Source organism: Opisthocomus hoazin, chromosome 17 (genome assembly GCF_030867145.1).
Source record: "Opisthocomus hoazin isolate bOpiHoa1 chromosome 17, bOpiHoa1.hap1, whole genome shotgun sequence".
Lineage (NCBI taxonomy): Eukaryota > Metazoa > Chordata > Aves > Opisthocomiformes > Opisthocomidae > Opisthocomus > Opisthocomus hoazin.
In genome coordinates, this window is record NC_134430.1 from 548702 (window position 1) to 572719 (window position 24018).

Consider the following 24018-nt stretch of genomic DNA (forward strand, 5'->3'; position numbering starts at 1 on the left):
TATTTTACGTTATTTTCTAGAATGTGGATCTCTGTGGGCTGCCTAGAAATCCATTAGCAAGAAATGTAAAGATGCTTAAAGGCATTTACCCAGATTAGCTGCCTTTATGTAGACAAGGATCTTTTATGTGATTACCTTAAACGCTAAAGAGCTGCTGCAAAACATTTATAGTAACGAGATCCTGAAGCAAAGAGTACACATCTGACAGAGGAATTAAGCCATTAAAAAGAAATCCATAGCTCTGGTTGCTTTTATTTTCAGACAAACAACACAGAAGGTAAAAGGAGTTAATACACAGAGTATTTTCCTTGTGCAGGGCTGTGCAGCTTTGATGATGAGATTTACGGGGAAGCTTTACACCAACTTTTATTTTCGCTGTGATTTCTACTGGTTAGCAGCAAGGAGATGGAGCAGGGGCGAGATCTGCAGGGTGGGGGTCAGGAGGACGGGGCCAGGCTCTTTCCAGTGGTGCCCAGCGACAGGACAAGGGGCAACGGGCACAAACTGAAGCAGAGGAAGCTCCAGCTGAACCCGAGGAAGAACTTCTTCCCTCTGAGGGTGCCGGAGCCCTGGCCCAGGCTGCCCAGGGAGGCTGTGGAGTCTCCTTCTCTGGAGATATTCACAACCCGGCTGGCTGCGGTGCTGTGCAGCCTGCTCTGGGTGACCCTGCTTGGGCAGGGGGTTGGGCTGGGTGACCCACAGAGGGCCCTGCCAACCCTGACCATGCTGGGATTCTGTGAGACGGCGCTGTCAGCGGCGGCTGCGAAGGCACTGGCTGCGACGGAGCGTGGTCCTCCTGGGAAGCAGCGTCGGAGCCCCGGGGTCGGCCGGGGCCGCAGCGTGGCGAGGCGCCGGTGATGCCCGGTGCGGATCGTCTGAGCTGCGCCCACTCGGCCGCTTTCCTGCGTGGGATGATTCCTTAGTGCCAGACGCGTGTGTGCAGTATTGCTGCTGCCCGCTCTGCTCTGACCCCGGCCTCGCCACAGCAGAAGCAGCAAAACTCATCCCGGAGCACGTTTTTGTGACATGCCCCAGACCACACGAAATTGCACAAATCCCCTGTCTTCCGTTGTAAGAAAATCCTTTCAAGTGTGGAAGAGGAAGGAGAGGTGCAAAAGCTGCCGTGAGGTTTCTGCCTGCTCCTTCTTTCTTCAAGGGCAGCTCTTACAGCCACATACTGAGGCCCGCATCCTCCTGGCTCCTTTGTCCTTTAGCATAGAAAGTCATTTGTCAGCAAAAGAAACAAAGTTTTGTTTTTCAGTCCAGATCTGGCTGTCCTCCCACTGAGACTTTCAACTCTTTATCTCAGGAATTGATGGTCTCGGATTCTGATCCTCTTTCCTTGGTGTTTGTATCGATTTTTTTTCCAGGAGGGTTATTTTCACTGTGGTTTCAAAACTGCCTTTCTGTCTCCACTTACAGCAGGTAATAGCTCAGCTCGGCGAATTACACATTTTCGGGGCTGTGCTGGCCCCAGCTCTTTGCAGAAGTTCACCGGGCAATCTGGAGCCTGGGTGAGCCGGCGTCTTTGCGTTCCCACTCTTGTCTCTCCAGGCTCATCCTGTGGCTGCGGTGGCACTCGGGAGTTGGGAAGGGGAAGCTGCCTGCGTGCTGGGTGTGAGTGACAGAGGTGCCCAGACAACCCGGGTGTATCTCTCCTCCTCCTCCTCCTCCTTCTTCTTCTTCTTCCTCTATATTATATATATATAATAATAATTGTTATTATATATCTGCTTATTATTCTTATTATTCTTTGCTTACAGAAACTGGCCCCTCGTTACGCCACTGGTGCTCGAGGAGGTAGCAGGTCTGCTGTGCCGTCCTGGGGACAGCATCCCTCTGCCTGCTTGCTGAGCTCGTGGGGCCAGGTCCTTGGCGCTGGCTTGGCTGTGCCACAGCCCGTCTCTTTGGGCTCAGAGGCCCGTCCCTGGTCATCAGCTGTGCCTGATAATGAATAAATCCAGGAGTCTCAATTAAAAGGCTGCTCTGTTTCCTTCACCCCAGCAATGGCTTTTAGTCATCCAGTCTTGCCAAAGAAAAATTCATGAGATCATTTCCCCAAAACAACATGATACTTCAAAATCATAATTAAAATACCTCTAGCTGTTCTAATACTTAGCTTTTACAAGTGAGTGGAATAATCTTTCGCGTAAATGGGAAAGCTTTGCACTCTATTAGCATGACCTGTCCTTCTTCTAGTGAAACGTATCTCTAACATCAAATCCTCCATGTACATTGAAAATGCTCTTCCCTGTTTGGCTCTTCAGCGACACGAGAGCGTACACCTCCCGTGGGTCTCGGTGGTGAATGGAGCCGTCCCAGGAGTCTGTATCGATTGGCTTCATGACATTAATACCTTCCAGTGTACCAGCAGCGAGATCCTGCGCGTGAATGCAAAATGGGAGGCTGCTGTGCCCCAGAGGCTGGTAAGCGAGATGCCATATATTACACCATCCGAGCTGTGTGTCATATTAGAGCAATCTAGTTTTAAAGGGCATCTTTCAAGCACAAACTAGCTTTTTCCCACACTTGACTGATCACACAAATAACTGTGATTAAAGGTCAAGTGCTTGGGTTTTTCTATTTTACTCCTTAAAAATTTATATGCGAAAGAAAACCTAGAAGTTAACATAGCATGAAATTGTTATGCAGTTATGAGCCTTTAACGACAACTAAATATCACTTTTATTCCTGGGTGGCTTAAAAAATCTCCACTAATCAAGGGTCACTTCTTCTGGTTTCCACTTGAGGAAGATTATAAATAAAACCTGTCTTTCGCTTCCCTGCCTTGTAATGTGATGGAGGGAGAGTTTGTGTCATGTGAACTTGTGACTCCAGTCACCAGGACTGTACCCCAGGCTCGCAGGGAGCTCCTGGCCTGCAGGCACGAGGTGGGAGCATCGGCCGGGCTCGAAGCACTGGTTCGCTGCGGCAGCACCGCAGCAAAGCACCGGCCCGTGCCGAGCTCTCCCAGCCGGCAAGAGCACTGACAAATGGATGGGAATTTTCTTGCTGGTCACATTAACGCAGAGAAAAGCTAGCAGTCGTGTTTCCAGAGGGGCTGAGAAATGGAGGGAGATCTGGAAACACCCTCCGGCTGCAGGCATCCAGCCAGGCCGTCTGCGTCCCGTTACCGGTCTCTGCCCCAGATCTGCCAGGCTATGACTACTGTGGGCGCTGAATAGCAGCTTTTGGGGCTGAGATGGAATATGGGGCGGTCGGTGCTTTGAGGTGGGAGGGGAGTGCTGGAAGACATAGAGAGCAAGTAGAAGTATTAGAGGTATATATTGTCAAAACCAATTGTGAATCCTCATCGTGCTTGAAAAATGTTTCCTCCATTTCTTCAGAATGGCCACAGCAGCAGCATCTTGCTCTTTACTGGCCAAGAGCCCCAGATTTCCAGCAGATTCATGCTCAGATGCAATGCCTCCCAAACCTCTCGAAAGCAAACATGCCTTAGGTGTTAAAAAAAATGCTTGGAAAGGCAAGATTCCTGTGGAACAGGTTAAAGAAACATTGCGCACGGGGTTTTGAGCTGGTGCCTGGGTTGCTCCGGTTTCCTGAGCCTGCAGGGACGTTCATGTGTGGTTCAAGGTGTTCACACGGGTAGTCGTATCGACTGCAGGAAGGGAGTGCTTAGGAGCTGGGGCGGAAGGCAAATGAACTGTAATCACCATATCTAATTAATCTTATTATGCAATGTGCAAATCCGAGTCTGACTGGCAGCAGGCTTCCACTGGATACCTGCTCCAGCAAACTCACGTGTGTGTTGGCCACCGCGGACTTCAGGCATTAGAGTCTGGCACCGGGAGGTTTGTGCCGTGCGTTGCTGCAGACACGCATCGCTGCTCTTCCCCGGCAGCCCCCGCTCCCCCCAGCCCATTCACTGGGCTGCCCCCCGCAGCCCTCGCCGCACCTCTCCTTTCATGCATGGATTTTGGTTTAGCAGGGGAGTCCTGCTGCCAGCGCGACCCAGCCCTCCGCCCTCCGCGTCCAGACACAGCCCTCTGCTCCGGGTGCTCCTCGCGCCTGCCGAGCCAGTGTCTGTGTCCTGCACCGCGCTCACGGGGCGCTGCCAGCGGCGGCAGCGGGGGTCCGGTAGTGATGGCGAGGCCAGGGGTGCCCCTCGGAGGGCTGCGCACAGGGCTTGGCCCGAGGTCCAAGCACCCACTGGCACAAGCAGGGGCCGTGCGTGGGTGCCATGGCCCGGCCAGGCTGCACTGGATGGAGCTCAGTATTTATATTCCAGACTTGCAGTGTTTTACATTTGACAGCCCATAATCACAGCGCAGGGAGCATCCCACAGGAACAAGTGTTGCTACATAAGCTTCGGCGTCAGGGCATCAGCCGTCGGGTGGGAAACTGATGGGCGTTCAGCCTGACTAAATTTTGCAGGGACCTGCAACACCTACAATTAGTGATGATCAAACCTCGACGAGTTCCTCCCGCGGCGCAGGAGGCTGGGGGCCGGGTGGCACGCACCTCGCCTGCAGCAAGTGGGGGATTGCCTCCCCCAGCCCCGCCAACCCCACCGCAGCCTCCCCGCCCTGCGCCTGCTGCCGCAGCGCTGCCCGGCACGTGGGGCTGCCGGACCCGCCTGCCTGGCACTGCCTCGTCCCCGGGTTTCTTCCTGGCCGCTTGGACTTCTACAGCAGCTGCTGGGCTCAGAGGACCTTGAGACGAAGCTGGGAATCAAATTTCGGCACAGAAAGGCAGAACAGAGGTCCTGGCACTCTCTGATGCTCTCCTGGGCATCCCTGGCAGGCGAGCGCAGCTGCGAGACCTGCCCCGCTGCTCTCCTGGGCCCCGCGGCGCAGGGGTAAAGCCCGGACTCGCCGCTGAGTGCCTGCTGATGGCAGCAGGGAGCAAATGCCTTCCGGCGGGGGGCCCAGCACTGTCAGCCATGGCTGTGCCCAGAAGGCCGCAGCGTCTCATCTGTCCATGCCCCAGCAGTCCTCTGGTTTCCCGGGGGGGGGGGGGGGGGGGGGTGATCAGTCCCTGCCCTCGGCAGCGGCCCCAGGCAGCCCACAGCTCAGCCCCGCTGCGCTCAGCCCGCTCTGGCAGGACCCCGCCCCGCAGACCGCGCAGTGAGACGCAGCTGGTCGGGGATTGCGCTGCAGCTGCCAGCAGTAGGCTTCAGAGTGAACGGCGCGCCCGCCCTCTCCCCGCCCCTTTCCACCAAGAGCCCCGGCGGCCGCCGCGGATTGGCCGTTCCCGCCCACGGCCACGCCCCGGCGGCGGCGGTTGGCGGCGCGGGGCGGGGGCGGGGCGCGGCGGCAGGAGCGCGGCGGCGGCGCGGGGCGCGCGGAGTCGGCGGCGTCATGGCGACGGCGCGCGGCGGCGGCTTCTCCAGGGCACTGCTGCCACTGCCACTGCCGCCACTGCCACTGCTGCTGCTGCTGCTGCTGCCGCCCCGCGCCGCCGCCGAGCAGGGTGAGCCGGGCGGGCGGGCGGAGCGGCGTGGCCCCGGTACCCGGTGTGCCGGCACCCCCGGCCGTGCCGAGTTCCCGTGCCCGGCGGCCGCGGCGCTCGGTGCCGCCGCATCGGCTGCGGAGTCGGCCGCCCGCGGCGGTGCCCGGTGCTCCCGGGAGGGCGGGCGGCAGAGCCGGCGGCTCCGGGCGCGCTTCCCGTTCCTCCCCGCGGGCGCGGCGGTGGCTGCGTGCGGCGGGTGCGCTGCGGCTCTCGGGGCGCGGGGGGCAGCGCCGGCCGGACGGGACGGGGCAGCGCGGGGGCTCCGCTGGGAGGGGCGAGCCCTGCGCGCCCGCTGCCCGCGCCGCCGGTACCGGGCCGGGAGCGGGGACGGAGCCGCCGTGCCCCGCCGCCGGGACGGGCCCGGGAGCGGCCGAGCGTTGTCCGGCGCCGCGGGCCTGGGACGGGCCGGCCTCCAGCGAGGGGGAGCCCGGGGGAGACAGCCCGAGCCCCGTCCCGCGGAGGGGCCGTGCTGGGGCAGGAGGGTCCGGTCTGGCGAGGAGATTCTTGTTGCAGAGCAGCCGCCGGTAGCTGCCAGCTCCTGGGGAGCCGCGCGCTGCGGACGGGGCCGGCGGTGCCGGGGGGACCGACCCGCAGAGTGCCCTGGCGGGGTCTGCGGCCTGCCCGGGGCCGTCGCCCTCGTTACGTGAGGGCACCGACCGCGTGGCCGCGAGGTCTGCGCGGGGTGTGCAGCTCTGCAGCGTGGGTCCCGCTTGGTGCTCCCACGACGGCGGGGCTGGGTGGGAGCTGCTCCCCGCGCTGCGGCCTGGCCCACCGCTCGGCCCGGCAGCGCCCGGGAAGGGGTGCGCGGCGCCGGGCTGCCCAGCGGAGGGGCCGGGTGGGTATGGACAGGCGTTCCCCGCGTCGGTGGGTTTGCTTTCTGACGCGTCGTCTTCCCTGCAGTTGTCCTGCTGGACTCGAAGGCGTCACAGGCGGAGCTGGGCTGGACCTCGCATCCCTCAAACGGGGTAAGTGCAGCGGTGGGACTGTCCCGCAGAGTCCCCGCGTGGAGCCGGTGGAGGGGGCTGGCAGCCGCAGGGGCCCCTCGGGCTGCGGCGGGAGGGCAGCCCGGCACCAGCAGTCGTGTCGATCGGTGCTGGGCACGCTGGAGAGCAGAGTGAGAAGTGAAGTATTGGTTGTGTGCGCGGTACGACCAGCGTGGAACGCCTCTCAAAGTGAATTTTACACTCCTGTAATAAGCAAATGAGCACCAGCTCGTGAAGGCTTTGCGTTGCGGTTTGCATGCCAGCAACTCCTGGGGATCAGCTCGGCTCTCGGAAGAGGGCTGGGGCTGGGGGGGGTCGTCAGGAGCTCTGCATCACGCAGGGTTTGTTGGATCTGGTCCTTGCTTTGCTGCTAGGGTCAGTCTATAGCTGCTCGCAGGAGAGAGCGTGTCAGGAAAGTCAGAGTTGTATTCCTTGCTGCTGTGTGTTTGTTTTCCAGAATGGAAACAAACCGTTCAGAGGGAGTAGTGATAGATCCTGGAGTCATCTGCATTGCCCAGCTGTTAGTCTGCAGAAGAAACTCTGGTTTGGGTGCGTTTGGCAATCTTGCATAAATTTACCCCCAGAAAGAATTGCTCTGGGAGGTTGCCAGGTCATCCTCAAGGCTGTGAGGGTTGAATCATCATTTCACTAATCAGAATCTCTGCTGGTAACTTTGGGGAAATACTTGCAGTCAGAGGACTTCTGTTCCAGCTAAAACTACTCCTGACAGAGAAGCTGCTGCTGCTGTTCACGAAGATATTTGTTCTTGTGTGATGGTGTGACTGGCCTCGCGTCTGCTTGGCCATCTTTGACTTCCCTGGGTAGCCCAACCCCATCTAGCTTTGCGCTGTGTGGTAATGCTGTGCCGATGCACCTTCCCGGGGACAGAAAATCCAAGGAGCGTGTGGGAGACAAAGGCTCTGGCTTCTCAGCTGGTGATGTGCCCAGTTTCATGTTTTACACAGTCTGATGCCAGTTGTGTCTCCATGTTTGCACCTCTGTGAAGAGCTCGGGTGTCAGGAGGTCCAGCAGCGCCGCTGTGTTGCTGCAGCCTGGGGTTTTGGTGGGCTGGGGACTTCAGTGCCTATGATCTCACGGCCTGTAGGTGGAGAGGCTTGTGGCGGTGATATTTATACCGATCGGTGTGTTCCTGCCAGCGCGGCTGATTCTTGCTCACGGCAGCTCTCGAGCTGTTACCGCCCTTTGTGTTCTTTCCCCAGTGGGAAGAGATCAGCGGCGTGGATGAGAATTACAAGCCGATACGCACGTACCAGGTCTGCAACGTCATGGAGCCAAACCAGAACAACTGGCTGCAGACGGGCTGGATTGCCAGGCGCGATGGCCAGAGGATCTTCATTGAGCTGAAGTTCACCCTGCGGGACTGCAACAGCATCCCTGGCGTGATGGGCACCTGCAAGGAGACTTTCAATCTGTACTACGTCGAGTCTGACTCTGACCTGGGCCCTAGCGTCCATGAGAGCAAGCACACCAAGATTGACACCATTGCTGCTGATGAGAGCTTCACGCAGGGGGACCTGGGTGAGCGTAAGATGAAGCTGAACACTGAGCTGAGGGAGATTGGGCACCTGAGCAAGAGAGGCTTCCACCTGGGCTTCCAGGACGTGGGTGCCTGCGTGGCGCTGGTCTCCGTGCGGGTCTATTACAAGAAGTGCCTCGCCACCATGCAGAACCTGGCCGTGTTTCCGGACACGGTGGCGGAGACGGCCTTTGCGACTTTGGTGGAAGTTAAGGGCACTTGTGTTGCTCACGCCGAAGTGGACGCGGATAATCCCCCCCGGATGCACTGCAGCGCGGAGGGCGAGTGGCTGGTGCCCATAGGGAAATGCACGTGTGGTCCCGGCTTTGAGGAGAAGGATGGGGGCTGCAGAGGTAAAAGAAGCCGTCTGTGTCCTCTGGCAGTTTTTGTCTGTGTCAGTCCATGTTGCTGCCAGACTGCTCCAGTCTGCCCGGTGCCTGAGCTCAGCCCAAGCAGGTGGAATTGCCTTTGGTCAGCAATATGATTCTTTTAGTTGATTGCAGGTCCCCAGCTAACAGCCAGACCTTAATTTGAAGGGTGGCAATTGGGTAAATGGGGTGCGTTGCCGGTAGCTGCTCTGCAGCACACTGTTGGCTGGGCAGATGTGCCAAAGCTCTGAATGCACTCAGGCATTTCCCACAGCTTTATCTGTAATTATAAAATTACTCTAGAACATTAATATCCCCATTGTCATGCTTTTGACACAACAATTTGGTGACTTTGCAACTCGCAAGGTTATGTTTAATGACAGCTGTAAAAATGGATGTAACCTCTACCTTAGCAGACATCCCCGTAGTCACCCTGGTGCCGTGACCACTTTGATCTCGCTTGCACAGGCAGGCGGGAGCCAGGCGTGGGATCAGTCCTGTGGGTGCGGGACACGGGCTGCTGCGGTCCGAGCGTGTGAGCCCCTGGAAGGAGAGGGGTGCAGGGCTGGTGCCTCCTCACGGGCACTGTCCCGTTTTGGGCCGTGGTCAGCACCTCGTCCCAGCTCAGCGTGGTCTCGGCTGCCTCCCCACCAAGTCGGGTGCCGGCATGAACCAGCGGCCGTCCCTGGCGAGTGGCGGCTGCTCCGCGTGTGGCGGCGGCTCTGCGTCCCTGCCCCCGGAGCGGCTGTCCCTCCGGCCGTCAGCATCCAGGGGCTTCTCTCTGAAAGCTGTAATTGGCCATCAGTCATTAACTGGCAGCGTGTGTGGCTGCCCTGTGCAGAGAGCTCCTCTGGGGCGGGGGAGCGGTCGGAGCCGCGAGGTTTCTGCAGTGAGATATGCCTGAAAAGACCCTTTGCTGCATGTGCCTGGTGTCCCGGTGAGGCCTCGGACCTCTGCCTTTTCACCTGGTAGGAAACTGATTGAGAGGAAAATAGCTAAAGAAGTCCCAAGCAGGTGCAGTTCCTCCAGGTTTGAGGTGTATGGTAGAGGAGGAGAACGAGCTTTCCTGAGGAATCGGGTCTGCCCCTCAGGAGCTACTTGAGGCTCCTCAGGTTTGAACTGTGCCAACCGCGCCGCCTTTCTCCGGGAGGTGGGAAGCCTTTCCTGGCGCTCCGGGTGGTGGCTGTTCGCTTGGCGTTCTCCTTAAGAAGACCTCATTAAAACTATCGAATTGAAATCTCAGCGCTGTTCATTGCTTCAGTGGCTGCGTGGCAGCTCGCCATGCTTTCCCCATCTGTTTGGAGTGGGAATTTACATAGCGAGTCCCAGAAGGCTTTTGCTAATGTTTCAGGTTTCTCTGTGTTGAGTTTAAATAATTCATATTCTCTAAGGAAAAATATTTGAAGTAATTTAATGGACATAATTAAGTTTTTCCCCCCTCTTATAGAAAGCAGGTCATTAGTCACTCTCTGTGAAGCAGCGTCTGATGTCTAGTCAAATATCAGAAAATAGTTTTTAAGGGTTTAAAGTTTTTGGGTTTTTTAGAGCCCTGCATTAGCATAGCATTAAGTGAATAACATTAAAAGACTTCTGATGAAAGCATCCAGGGCTGTGACAATTCTTCAACAAGGACAAAAGCCCTTGAGCTGGAGGCAGGTAAATATGGTGCGAGTATGGGGACGTTAAAACAGCAAGCTGGCTCCACCTCCGCAGTCCCATGATGGCGGCTTTGGGGTGCACTGGGTCCTCGTTGCCCGTGGAACTCCCTGGCCGCAGTCCGTCACGGCTCTGGTGGCCGTGAGGGGTTGGACCCTGTGTTTGTTGGAAGGCCGGGCCCCCCTCCCAGGTTCCCCAGGCTGTGCCGAGTGCCGCTTCGTGGCTCCTCGTCCGCTCCCTCGGCCGTCCGCCTTCCTCGGTGCCCCGGGGCCGCTCGCCGGGCAGAGGGGCTGGGGCGGGGGGCTCGCCGCTCGGCGCGGGGCCGGTGTCAGCACTGCGGTGGGTGCCGGCGGGCTGGGCTGTGCCTGGCTGGCGGCGCTGGTGGCGGCCGTGGTGTGACCGCGCGGCGCAGGCTTCGCTGCGGACAGAGCGAGCTTCGCTTCCCGCTGACCTGGTGGCACTCTGATCACAGTGATCCTCGTAACCGTGATTTAAGTGCTGAAGTCATCCTGCTGCTGGTGGAACATTTGTACCCTGACAGTGAAATAGAGAGAGATGAAAAAGACAATAGAGTTTACGGCACTGCTAATTGCTGCTGCGAGAAAGCCGAGCCTTTGTACTGTCCATCTTGGTGTCGCACCACTTCTCTGAAGGAGCCCCCGTGCTCCTGACGGGCTTCCAGGGGTTTGCACATTTCTGATGAATCATTTCAGGGATCGTTGAGATGCAGCCATCTCTAGGGTGGAACCGAGCAGCTTTAGCATCTGTTTAACATCTATTCTCAAATAAGAGGAGAGGTTCTGTCACTATAAATACATTTAGACTGCTTTTCTTGTCTAATATATAGCTATAGCCAGATGCTGGTCTGCGCTCACCCTGATCTTAAAACCCATTTACAGCAGATGCACGGCCGGCAAGTGAGAAGTCCTGTGGATGGTCCCTGTCCATCGCTGTGCTGTGTTTGGTAGGCTTCTCAGCACTGGTGCCTTTTTACCCTTAACTTTACCAGGCAAGAGCTGTGGCCCCTTCATGCCGTTTACTTTGTGGTGTGTTGCAATAGCTTTTGTGTAAATGAAACCGTGATGTGGAGGATCTGCCTGACATTTGCTGTAAAGTTGTCTCTTTCTGCTTCATCCTTTCCATCCAATCCCTTGTAATATCTGCAAGGAGAATTTCAACAAAGCCCAAGGTTAATATTTACCAGCCAGATTTGTTGCAAATGAGACAACTTCAACCAGACGTTGAATTAACATGATGGAGACCAGTTTCCAAAAATATCTGTCAGCCACTCTTCTTTGACAGAAACGTAAATTTGTGCTGTAGCTAAGTTTCCTTCTCAATTTATTTCCCTCAACTTCTGACAGCAGCGGTGGGAGCTGGCTCTGCGCTGCCGTTGTGCTGGGGAAATGCCCTGTGCCCTGCTCTCCCCAACCGGCATCGCCTGCCCAGGGCAGCCTGGCACCGTGCTCGTTCTGGGAGATGGTGGGCTAATTAGCAGGCTGTATCCCTTACCTGTGCAGAGATGACACGAGTGAAACCAGGTTTAGGGAGGAAGTAGTTTCTAGTGCTTTGTCAGGCTCTTAAAATGATGTTTTAAAGTGAATTTGTTGTGGGCGACTGGGCTGGGTCTGCCACCCGCGGTGCTCTCGGCCGCGGCGTTGGGGCGGTGAGGGGGACCCTGGGTGCGGGCGCTGGCTGCCCGCCATGCGAAGCGCAACGCGTGCGTGACGCTGCCGTGGGCAAGAAATGGCTGCTCTGGTCTGCTGTGGGGGGCATCAGTGTCTGCTGAGGAATGAAGGGCGCCGGACTGCAAGTCCGCTCTGCTCATCAGGCTGGGCCGCGTTATTAATGGCTGTAATTGCCTGATGAATCGAACACTGTGTGTAGTACAATTACACTTTATGGCAGCTTATAATTGTTGCTGTTAATGAGGAGACAAGATTTGTGACAGCACAGCGTGGTTTCTGTTGCGGTCCTTCGCTGTTGCTGTTTTCCTAACCCGTTTTCAGCCTCTCCCCGCAGTAACTCCGTACAGAACCGTGCCCGTGCAAAGGCAGCCGGCCGGGCTGGGGCTCCCGGTGCTGCGGGGCTCCCAGCTCCGCTCCGGTGGGGTTCGTCCTCCTCTGAGCCCCCCCGCCATGGCTTTGCCGCCTGCCTGGGCAGCCTGTCCTAGCACCCTGCTCTCCCTGTGTCGAACACAAGTTGCCCTTGCGGCCACTTAGGCTTCTAACTTCTTGTGCCAGCGGGCAGGGAGAGCGCTGCACTCCTCTCCTCTCCTCTCCTCTCGCAGCAGCCTGTGCCTTGCCACAGGTACCTCGGGAAGGGTGGCGTTATCTTTCCTGTGCTTGGCGTCTGGAATAGCAGGGGAACAAACGGGTAAGTAAAGCCTTTGAGAAGATCATCCTGCCTGCTGGGAGTGGTAGGTTTGTGGACAAAAACACAGCTGTAAATACTGTGAAATAGAGTAGTTTCTTCATCGCTGCCAGCCATTACTTGGACATGAACTCGGTCAATGTTTAGAGCAAATTTAAAAGGAAGTCTTTCTGTAAAAAAGAGGATTTGGATAAAGTCCTTGATTTTTATTTTCCAAAGGGAAGTGCTACAATAGAGAAAGTGCGTGCTTTCTTAAAAAGCAGCCTTTCCGTTTGCGTCCAGCTGTGCTTCCCCTGTCAGTGCTTGCCTTGTTGCTGCTGAGCGTCACGGGCTGGAGGTGGGCAGAGGGGTTGCTCTGGTGCTGGACCCTTTCGTTTTGTGCTCGGCCGTTGAGGCTGCCACGGTGAGCGCCTTGCCCAGGTGCGGGTGTCGGGCGGCGGCATTCGTCTCCGCTTCCTCGGGAGAGCGAAGGGCCATCGCTGGGTGCCCACATCGGCAGAGGTGCGGGCAGAGGGGGCTGTGCAGATGGCAGGGCCCCCGGGCTGCGGTGCCAGAGGAGCGTGAGGCCCGGCTGCGGGAGCGGCAGCGTGCGGGCTGGGGCCTGGGGCCCGCGGCAGTGCCCGCAGCACCCTCCTGCCGCACGCGCTGCCCGGCTGCGCTGGTGCCTGCTGGTGAACTTGCTTCTGCTGGTGAACTGCGGGCATCGACTTCAAACAAAGAAAAAACCAGTCCCAAAGCAGTGGCCTGGCCCCGAGAGCTCCTGGCACCATCTTTCTCGTAATGACAGCAGCTGCGAGCGAGGCTTGTGTCCTTGCGAGTCTCAGGGGCCACATGGCTGCGTCGGCAGCTCCGCGGCGAGGGGCCGGCGGGCAGCCATGCGCTGCAGCAGCGATGCGCTGCGGCGTGGGGTGAGGAGAAGCCGCTGCGGCGTGGGGAGAGGAGAAGCCGCTGCGGCCTGGGGAGAGGAGAAGCCGCTGAGGCGTGGGGAGAGGAGAAGCCGCTGCGGCGTGGGGTGAGGAGAGCCACTGCGGCCAGAGCGCGAGGCCTGGCCCCAGCCCCTGCCCCTCTCCTGGCCTGGGGCTCGGCCCCTCATCCGCCGGACGGCAGGGAGGGAGGAAGGCAGGGTCTGCAGGCTGGGGGAGCAGAGCCCTCCCAGCAGGCTGCCTGCTTTCGGGAGATGTCGCTGGGAACGGGGGGCTCTGCGCGGCTGGGGCTTGCTGGCCGAGCAGGAGTTTGGGGTGGGAGCGGGAAGTGGCAGTGGTAAGATGCTTTCCTGTGCGTTGCGTGTGACCCGTCAGGGCGTCATGTCACTGCAGTGTCCTTGGATGAAAAATAACTAGTTCAGTTGAAAGTTAGAGAAATTTAGAATAGTAAATTACAGTATTTTGTCCTTTAGTGCAAAGATACCTCCTGAAGCTGTTTAAATACAAAAGAGCTGGATCCAAATGTGCAGTGCTTGGGGCTTTTGTGTTGTTTCATCTTTTAGACACTGGCTGACAAACCTGTGTGTGCTTCTGGAGTTTATTTTGTCTTCTGACTGATGCTTGCGTATTATGCATAAGAAGTTTGTTTTTTCTCCTGGGATTCTGTAAGTTGCACAAAGCACCGGGTTTTGCTCCCGTCACCGGTGCAGCCCCGGCATCCCGCAGCCAGGCTGGCGCTGGCGGGGCCGGTGCTGGTGCGCAGCCCAGCAGCGCTTGTCAGGGCTGCAGCCGGGCACGCTGCGGCTGTGCGGGGCGGTCGTGGGGTGCGGAGCGGGGACTGCACAGCAGGCAGGCGTAGATCTGTGCCTGTTGCTGAGGGAACAATGACTGAGGAAAATTACATTTCGGTTTCCTTTCTGAATTGTGCTTTGGCTTTCTCCTCCTGGGTCTTGTGTTCTAGCAGAACATGGCTGGAGCACCTCTGTGGCCTGGGCAAAGTGGCGGTTTGAAGGTGTGGAGAGCTTTGTACTGAGTGAGTTTGGAGTATCCGCCCCCCTCGGCCGTGGCCTCCGTGGTAGCTGTAATGCCTTATGGTAGGTGCTGCTTTCCATCAGTCATGCGTATGAAACACCCGTGTAAAATATGCTTGATCTTCAGTCTCTCTTTGGAGTAATGATCAAGCTTGGAGATATTTATCATTCGGGATTGCATATTATATTGCTGTTTTACAGTGTGTCTGAAATAATTATGGCTATGGAAATTGTGGCAAAGCCAGACACAAATTACTCCATGACACTTAATTTTAGAGCAAGCTACTCAGAAAATTACAAGCATCACAGTTCATTTGCAGAATTCTTGTCGGGCTTAAGGTTATAGATACCTGGCTGCTAGATGGACATGCTGGTTATACTCTTGAAATGCAGCATTTTGAAATGCAGCATTTTGAAATACATCCCTTGCCGACGGCTGAGGGAGTCTGTGTGAGATGAAGCCCTTGGCAGGGGCAGGGTGCGCTGGAGATGCAGGTCGGTCAGTCTTTTGCAGGGCGTCGGTTGGTAGATCCATTAGGGAATGGAGACAGACAACAGTAAATTGCAGTTGGCTCAGCGATGTGCCTGCTTCAGTGTGTCCTTGAGGAGCATTGCTGCATAAATAGCAATGAGGTTCCGTTCAGTACTGCCACTGAAGTCAAGCAAAGACGTTCTTTTAGAAATTTCAAGTCTTACTAAATATTCTTGGGTATTTAATTTTCTTCTGGAGTAAATCACTGAATTTAATTTCAGCTATTAAGAGCTCATTGTTGGAGATGCACAAAGACCTAGCCTCTGGACATACGTTTTTATTTCAGTGCTCTTCAAATTATTTAACAAGGGAAAAAATTATAGAGTAGCATTGTCCTAAAGGTTTCAGAGATTCTGGGAATGTGTTGGACTGTAGGCTGCTGAAAAGTGTTATTGAAAACCATTATTAAAAAAAAAAAATAAATTGCGGAAGACAATCTGCCTTTGAATTCTCAAGTGGCACAGCCTGAAATACCCATCCTGGCAGGCAAGGAACCGAGGTAAGAGGAGCTGGAGACCCAACCCAGTGCTCATATTGATCACTCCCTCGTGCTGACTTTGTCCCTCTTGCACAGGCACGGAGATTGGACACGATTTCTTTCCCTTCCTCACAGGGGGGCTCGGTAACGGCATCGCTCTCTGCCTGCAAAGTATTGATTACAGTTTTTGCACGAAGACATGGCAAGATTGCAAACCCAGCATGTAAGGGGAAGGCAGGAGTCTCTCTGTTACCCGAGGACATTTGTTGACAAAGCTCTTTCACCAGCTCAGTGCACTGCTGAAGCTTTATTCTGTCGGTGCGTTTTGCACAAGGTGCCCTGTCTGGTTCTGGGCAACTTGTCCTTGTCTGCGGCGCTTGCTGACAGCCGTCGTTCTGGCTGCCCGCTCCGATGCTGGTCTTTGTGCTCCTCCTTGGGGCTTGCTGCGCTGTCCCTCCTGCCGGGCTGGGGTGAAGCACCTCTCCTCTTAAGCGTTGATGAAATGTTTGGGACTTAATGAACGGTCACTGCTTGGCTTGATAATGGAATTAAGACAGATGGAGGCTGGATGTCCCAGCCTGGCCCAGGGAGGGTCAGCAGTAGCAATGGCTCCTGTGAGAGACGTGTTGAGGACAACTTCATATTTTGTATGGCTGATAATAACAGTGAGTTTGCAGAGACACAAGAAATGAATGCTGATGCAGTGCATGGCTTGTGCCATTTGCTGGTGGCCTGTGTCATGGGGAGCAGAAGACCTCTTCCCCTGGGTGCGCGACGGGGCTGGCGCGGGGCTTCAGTGTGCCTCGAGTTAGGTAACTCGCAGGAGCAGCCACGTCTGCTCTCTGTGCTCTGGGGGTTGCAACTGCAAGTTTGGCCGTTGCTAGGTGAGAGTTGGGTGCAAGTCTGCAAGCTGGAGGGGCCCAGTGCTCCACGTCTGTCCCCCCCCTGCGAGGGGCTGCCAGTCTACTGGGGTGCTCGCACCCCTGGGTGCTGTGCTGGCTCTCGCTGCGGCACCCCCGGGCGCCGGCTGCTCGTTTCCCCGAGCTGCTGTCTTTCCTAAGTAGCATTTTTATGAATGCCTACTTCAGCAGGGAAAATTAACACCTGTTAAAAGCAGATGAACTTTGTCAAATACAATTTCATGACAAAAAATGGAAAGGAATTGATTCTGGAAGACAACCGAGTTGTAGTGTTAATTATAAATGACTGTATAGGCGTTTTGAGTGAAGCTGCAGGCGTTATTGATTCATGCCGGCACGCACGCAGCTCTTCCGCTGTCTGCAGGAGTACAGCAACATGAAGAAGTCCAATAGTGCTAATGCAGGCAGTGTCCTTCGTGTTATTTTTTTCTTTCTTCAAAGATATCTGCAAGGTTTGTGGGTCAACAAGCTGACCTGAAACACTTCGGAGAGGAAAAAGAAAAGGCACAACCCACGGAAAGCATGAAGACTAAATGCTGAGGGTGTAAACAAGCCAACAAACTCCAGTACAAAGATGATGATCCCCAATGGCAAGGAGGGGTAAGCGTGGCTACGAGGGCGTTGCTGGAGCTCGCTGCTGAGGCAGCGAACGCCTTCCACAGCCGGCGACGGACGTCCTGCCTGGAGGAGCTGACCCAAGGCCATGGTCTTTGCCAGGTGCTGGCACCAACAGGGGTCTGCCTGCGCAGAGCTGCGCTGCGTGCCCCTTCCCTTCGCTGCCGGACTCTGTGGCCCACCGGCTGGCTGCCCTGGGCTGGGTGCTGTGCCGCAGCACGGCCGCTCTTAACAGAAACCGCCTTGGTATGTACAGAATCGCTAATAACCTTTTTGTTAGGAAGCAGCATCTCCGGTGCACGGTGCGGGGCCCAGGTGCGAGAGCTGTGGTGGTCCACACCCATATCCAGGAGGGCAAGGGGGGTCATGGCTGAAGGCAAGAGGAGGCCATGCCAGCATCTGTCACTGGTTTTATAGAGGTGGGCCAGGAAGCGCAGACCCACAGCAGCGTCCTGAAGCGGTCTTTAGAAGGGTCTTCCCGAGTTGCACCACAGGTGGGATCTTCAGGTGAGTCCGTCTCTGTCAGCAGCGTAGCACAGCGTGACCGGAGAAGTGGAGAAGGGAACACGCGCATGCACACATGTTTTTTCCAGCTATGGAGATGGGCAGGAAGTATGTTTGGTGGGTTTTGCCTGATTTTTTGTATTAATATTAACATGGAGTTTTCTGGGTTAAGTAGTTTTATTCCTGAATCACAGAATGGTTCAGGTTGGAAGGGACCTTATAGAGCATCTCATTCCAACCCCCCTGCCATGGGCAGGGACGCCTTCCACCAGCCCAGGTTGCCCAAAGCCCCGTCCAACCTGGCCTCGAACCCTTCCAGGGAGGGGGCAGCCACAGCTTCTCTGGGCAGCCTGGGCCAGGGCCTCACCACCCTCACAGGGAAGATAAATCATACAGTTGTTCTGTCCCAGTTTCCCGCTTGTCAGTGTGGTTAATCTTTTCTTTTTGAAGTATGGAAACAAAGACTAACCTGATTGTTTGAGGTAGTCAGTTGTTGCGGCAGTGGGTATGGTAAGTGCACAATGTAAAAGGCTGCTGACCAGCTGGTAAATACTGCCAGGGGGATGAATAACTTCATTTTACTGCTGCATGTAAAATCTTGGCCATGCTTCGCTTGAACAGTGACTACGATCAACCCCGGAGCTTACAGAGGCTGTGTCCTGCCGTCAGGCTGTCCTACTTGATGCACATAGCGAGTCACTTGTAATCACTGTTCTTTGATTAACAAGATAAAGCTGCGCAAACTCTGATGCCCTTTTGCTGATTAATCAGGATTTCAGCTGGGGAACTCTTCTGCCAATTTTTAGGCCAAAACTTGTGCACTTGGCTCGCTGCAGCTTAGAAAATGTTGAGCTCGTTGCTGGTGAAGGAGCAGCTTCAGCATCCTTGGAGCTGTGACTCCGAGTCCCTGCCTGGAGAGGAAGGTTATGCCCAAGAGCTGCGCTTGGAAACACCTAGTTGGCAGGCTTCGTGGTGCTGTGAGGTGGAGATGTCTGAACTGCTGGGGAGGGAAAGCTAAAGCTGTCCCACACCAGCTGAGTAGAAAATCATGTGGTTTTTCAATGCTGCATCCTCAATTGCCCCTGCTTTCCCTATGGCACCGGCTGAGCGTGACAGAGGACCTTGCCTTCTCCTCTGGATAGAGCTGTCTGCTCTTGTCCGAGGAGCTGCGGCAGATGAGTTGGTAAAGAGAAACCCTTCCCGTGGGTGTGTCATGCCGGGTAATCTGCCAAGCTGCAGCACAAATCAATGTGGCTTGTTCTGCTACTAGTTAGATCGTGTGTGCATACAGCGTTAGATCAAGGAGGGAACACGTGCGCTCTCTGTCAGTGCAATGGATCAGGCACGCCGGGTGATCAGGGAGTAGCTTGTGTGGGCAGCGATGATGGAGCCGGAGAGAGGCAATTAATCTGTCTGACCTATCCAGCTGCTTCTCTTTGGCTCTAGGAGAATGTATTACTGAATTTTATTATTTAATAATTAAGTTGCAGTAGTACCAGAGGACAAGGAATAGGATAGAAAATAGTGTACAAAAAAGAGAATTTCATTCTATAAATTGATGGCCTGATCTCTTGAGAGCTGCCCCTTCCCCCCTGCAAAAACGAGCACTGTGAAATAACAGGGACACGTAAACCAGCTGGGGACCAGAAAAACACTGGTGGGATGAGGTGCAAGGGAGTGGGAGTTTATCTGAGAAAAGAAATGGAGGTGCACACATGACGCATCGCGTGTGCTGGGGCACTTTTGTTCTTGTCAAGCGTAAGGTTCAGACAACCGAGGAACAAAATTAACAAGTAAGGCCCCCGGCCGAGCTGCGCCCAGGCTCCTCGTGGGACGTGCTGGCGCAGGGCTGGCGTGCCCGTGTTCCTGGGAAATGCAAGCGGAGGAGTTCTGTGCAGTTACTAACCAGCATATCTTCTGACAGAAACGTCCATAAACTTCTTCTTGTTATTAGAAAACAGAGAGAGACAACCTGGAAGATGTTTGTAGTTGAAAACGTTCAGTTTCCTAATGCAAGATGTCAAATTTATGTGACTGTCAGGCTCACCTTTAAATCCGAGGTATGGTGGCGGGACGTGCTGGGTTTAGTGCTCAGGTCCCATCAAGTTTGTAAACAAGATTGATTTTTCTGTTCCGCCTGACAGAGGGTGCGAGCAGGAACCTCGCACCAGTGTTCAGACTTTGACGCCGTAACGAGATGGGCTTCTCCCCATGGGGAGGGACGAGCTGGAGCCGCAGCAGACGGAGGCTGCGGTGGATGCCCAGCACGGAAGCCCATGAGCTGCTGTCATGGCCCCGCTCTCAGGGCGTGTGTCCGACTCCCCGAGCCCTCCCAGCACGGGGACGAGCGCTGGTTCAGTGGCAGCGCCGGCTCTGGGCGTGCGCTCGGGTCTCTGCAGAGCTGGGGGGAACCGCTCCGGTGTTCGGAGAAGTTCAAACCTTGTTCCCATCGCGCGGGGTCTGGGGGTCTGCCGGTTCCCTGCCTCTCGGGGGTGGGCGCAGCACGTGTTCGGCTTGCTGTTGGTGGCTCTTTCCGCAGAGACCTCCAAGTGCTAGATGCTTATGGTGGGTTTCTCTGTTGAAATCTGGCTGCCGCCTCCTTCGTGGTTGGATGTGCTCTCAGGCTCTGGCTCTCTGGAAGTGGCTGTGCCCTGTGCGTGCGGGGCGTTGGGGCGATATTTCTGCCCCGTGTTGTGATCAGTGCTGTCTAACTAAGGGAAAAAGCAAACTACGTCTCTGTCGTATGAATGTAATTTTAGTTTTGGTTTCGTTTCTCAAATATAAAGAGGAAGCTGGCAGTTCTGGGAGTAATTTAAACATTTGCTAGTTTTTCCTTTTTATCTAGCACCCTACGTAGGGAATAACATTTACTATGCATTGCGGCTCGCTGTCTTAATGTTACTTCTCTGTTGTGTTTGTCAAGCCTGTGCTTTTAAAGGTTAGCTTTGTCTGATGTTGGAGCCATGCAGACTGTGAGACAGCAGTGGTGGATACAGAACCGCAGGCTCTCCTGTCCCGTACTGGCAGTGGCTGTTGCTGAGAGTTTGCAGGATCAGGGAGCAAACATCCGTTCTTCCTAGAAACCCACAGTTTCCTAGAAATCCGTCCTCCAGCAGCTCTTGGGAGAGGCTGCTCCAGCTGTCTGGCGGACCCTGGCAGCTGGCGGGGGTGCCTGGGCTTCCAGCACAGCCAGTGAGAGCAACGGGGCCTCTGGGGCACGGGTCATCTCGCCCAGTGCCGACTTTGCAGGCAAGAGACACCCGTGCGTCACCAGTCACCGCTGCGGGGTCCGGTGTCCAGCTCGGTCACCAGCTCTGCTGGTGAGAGCCCACCGACGAGGCCGCCCTGTGTGTCTGGGTGACTGCAGCAGGTGCTGAAATGCTCATCTTGTCTGGTTCAGCTAGGAACCTCCACCAAGAGGCATCCAGGAGTAATCTGCTAATTTTGATTCCTTCATTTTTTTAAAGGTTTCCAATGTTTTTATTCTCCATTTTAACAATTGAACTCTTCAGTTTTGCTAGAGAAATGTAGCGTTGAGTCCACATCAGTTGGAAAGTTGCAATTTCCATTCCAGGTACGAGGAAGTCTCTCTTCGTTGCTTGGGCATGACTGGTATGGGCTTGAGGAGGCCAAATCTGCTCCTTTCTGCAGGCTTTGCTTGCGCTGGGTGACACAACAGCACAAGAACTTGTCTGGCAAGGAGCAAGGCTTTTAGGCAGCCCTTGAGAGGCTGTATCTGTTGTGTAAAAGAAGCAAAAATCTTTCCTGTGCGTTGCTGCTCCTAGCTCTGCCAAGCTGCTGTCCGTCGTGTGCCAGCGGCCGGGGGGTGAAGGGACGGCTGGGAGCACAAACCTCAGCCACGGTGCTGCGGTCCCTCCCCGCGCGTGACTACAGGGCACTGGATTTCTAAAAGCCTTGTGGTAGGTGGAATAACCTCCCCTTCAATGTTCACCCATTTTCAGCATCCCAGGGCAGGATCCTCTCCGCCCTGTGCTGTGTCTAGTGCTTTGTCCTCAGATCACAGCTGTAGCTGCCAGTTTTATATCATGCTAAAAATTAATGAACCAGGGTGCACTGGAATAATCTGCTTTAAAAGGAACAGTCTCAGCAGCCAACTCCTTAAAAATGATAAAAGAGGGGAGTGCGTTAGTGGAGCTGTTCATCTAGGAACTTTACAAGTGATTAAGTTTAACTGTTCAGGGAGCTGATGAAGGGATAGCAGACAGCAGCACCACACCGAGAAGATGAAGAAGCCGAGCGAAACACGAGTGCTTCTGTTTGGCTTGCAATCCAGGTGAGCCGCAGTCCTGCCCCTCGGTCTGGCCCCGCTGGGGTCACCCTCGGCGCGGAGGGGCTGCCGGCCGAGGGACGGCTGCGCAGCAGGCGGGAGGTGCGCGCAGGGCACCCAGCAGCGACGGGCACGTGTTTGTTTGCAGGCTGCTCGCTTTTCAGGTGTTGTATGGTCAAATTGAAGCTGCTGCAAACTGCTTTATGGAGTTTTGCAGCCTTTTTTAGTTGTTTTTGTAAAGTGGTAAGTCTTTTATGCAGAAGTAGCTTCCGGGTGTCCTGCTAGGGGTATTGCTTCTAGGCTGCTTGCTGCTTGTAGTAAAGATCAAGCAAATCCTTGACCAGCATGTGAATTACTTGTGTTTGTATCAAAGGTACTTTTCAATGGATAAGGAAGGCGGGTGTACGGCCTATAAAAGCAAATTTATACTGCTGCTGTTCAACTTCAGTACATAGCTCACTGCCTGCAGTGAGGGCTGTACGATCCGCAGTGGTAAAGCCGTAGCTGCCGGTGACATGGCCACGTGGCTTGGGTATGGATGTATCTGTGTGTGAACCTCTGGTGACCGATGAGGTCTCTGACTTCTCTGTTTTCAATATTCCTCCGCTTTTGGGCTTGTTGCTGCATCTTACTGTGGCTCTCTTGTGATTTCTGCTCTGCTCACCTGACTCTAAACCCCAAGCCATGTGTCTTCCATATCCTGGATCTTTCTGCAGCCACCCCATCCCCAACATTCCTCCAGAACCTCCCGCTCCCTTCACGCGTTTCTCCAGCTGATGTCTGACCATTCCTCAGCCCCTTCCCAGCCTCTTGAAAGAGTCCCACAGCCTGGGAGTCAGTGCAGAGACACAGCACCCAAATGTCCCTACTGGGTCAAACCAAAGGGACATCTCTCTTGGAGCCAGGATTGTGCGGGTGCTCAGGGAAGGTAGCTTGGAGTGTGATATCTGCTGGTGAGTGGCTGGCAAAGGATGTCCCAGGAAATGGGGAAATGCAGTCATCAAATGTGTCCCCTATTCACCTTGTGGTGTTCTTCCCATAACTCCCTCTCTCCGTCTTTTCAGCTTGCCTTCCTGGATTTTACAAGCTTTCCCTCCGTCTCCCTCTCTGCTCTCCTTGCCCTGAGCACAGCTTCACGCATGAGGAAGCCTCCACGTTCTGTTTGTGCCAGAAGAACTACTCCAGGTCCCCGTCAGACCCACCATCTGCCTCCTGCACACGTACGTCTCGCTGAAATGGCGTCTCTTTGTAAGGCATCCAGACACCGCGTCTGTCCTGCAGCGCAGAGCCGGGCGGCTGCCGGGGGCTGTCCGAGGCTGTCCCCCCGCCAGCCCGTGGGAGCTGTGCCTGGGCACACGTGTCCCATCTGCACGAGGGTCCTGCTGCGGCGGGGAGGGGGTGAGGGGCTGTTCCTGCGCCGGGGAGCTTGCAGGCTGAGCCCACAATCTGATGATTGCGGTCAAGCTTGTAGACTCCCTAGTAAATATAGGGCACAGTCATTTAGTCAATACAGATCACAGATTTTAATTAAATGGCCTCTAGTTAATTGGATTGGACCCCAGCTATACTCCAGTGATGGATGCCGCAGAGCTGCCTGCGCAGCAATGAGAAGCGCTCCCGCTTTGCCCGAGAGCGAGCGTGGCTGGGCAGTGTCCGACCGGCGGCTGTGTCCCGGGGCCCTCGCAGCCGAGCCTGGGGAGCCGCCGGGTCCAGCCGGGCACTTCTCATGCGCTGCGTGAGCGTCCCTCGGCGGGGATCCTCTGTCCGGTGTCCCCACCGTGATCTGTGCATCCATGCGTCCGTGTCCCTGGGGTGGCCATGTGCTCTGGCTGCCCAGGACCGCGCTCTCTTGCTCTGCCGCCAGTGCCTGTGCTGCTGCTGCCGGGGCCCCGCAGGCTCGCCCTCCTCCCCGGGCAGTGCCGCTGGCCTGGCGCCTGTGCACGGACGCTCTTCTGCTTCCAGGTCCACCCTCCGCCCCGAGGAACCTGGTCTACAGCCTGCGGCAGTCGTCGCTGGTCCTGGAGTGGAGTGCCCCTGCTGACGCGGGCGGCCGGAGCGACCTGACCTACAGCCTGTGGTGCGGCCGGTGCCCGGCGGCTCTGCGGGGCCGCTGTGAGCAGTGCGGCAGCGGTGTGGGCTTCGTGCCGCAGCAGACGGGGCTCGTGGACCGCACCGTCACCCTGGTGAACCTGCTGCCTCACGTCAACTACACCATCCGCGTGGCGGCTGTCAACGGCGTCTCGGGCGTCAGCCCGCTGTCGGGGCAGCAGTACGCCGAGGTGAACGTCTCCACCGGCCCCGCAGGTATGGCTGCTGCGTAGTGCGTGGTGGCTGGAGG

At 56.0% G+C, this 24018-nt stretch overlaps 2 protein-coding genes across 3 annotated transcripts in view; both read left to right on the plus strand.

Moving 5' to 3' along the window:
- YRDC (yrdC N6-threonylcarbamoyltransferase domain containing) overlaps positions 1-6398 on the plus strand; it is a 45384-nt gene extending 38986 nt beyond the window's left edge. Inside the window, exon 8 of the mRNA XM_075437810.1 lies at positions 6373-6398. The gene's annotated coding sequence lies outside the window, so the exon portion shown is untranslated. The remainder of the gene's footprint in view (positions 1-6372) is intronic.
- EPHA10 (EPH receptor A10) overlaps positions 5322-24018 on the plus strand; it is a 39312-nt gene continuing 20615 nt past the window's right edge. For both annotated transcript variants that reach the window (XM_075437796.1, XM_075437797.1), the window contains exons 1-5: positions 5322-5433; positions 6373-6437; positions 7676-8345; positions 22745-22900; positions 23643-23984. In XM_075437796.1, the coding sequence (XP_075293911.1) occupies positions 5322-5433; positions 6373-6437; positions 7676-8345; positions 22745-22900; positions 23643-23984 (1345 nt within the window). The remainder of the gene's footprint in view (positions 5434-6372; positions 6438-7675; positions 8346-22744; positions 22901-23642; positions 23985-24018) is intronic.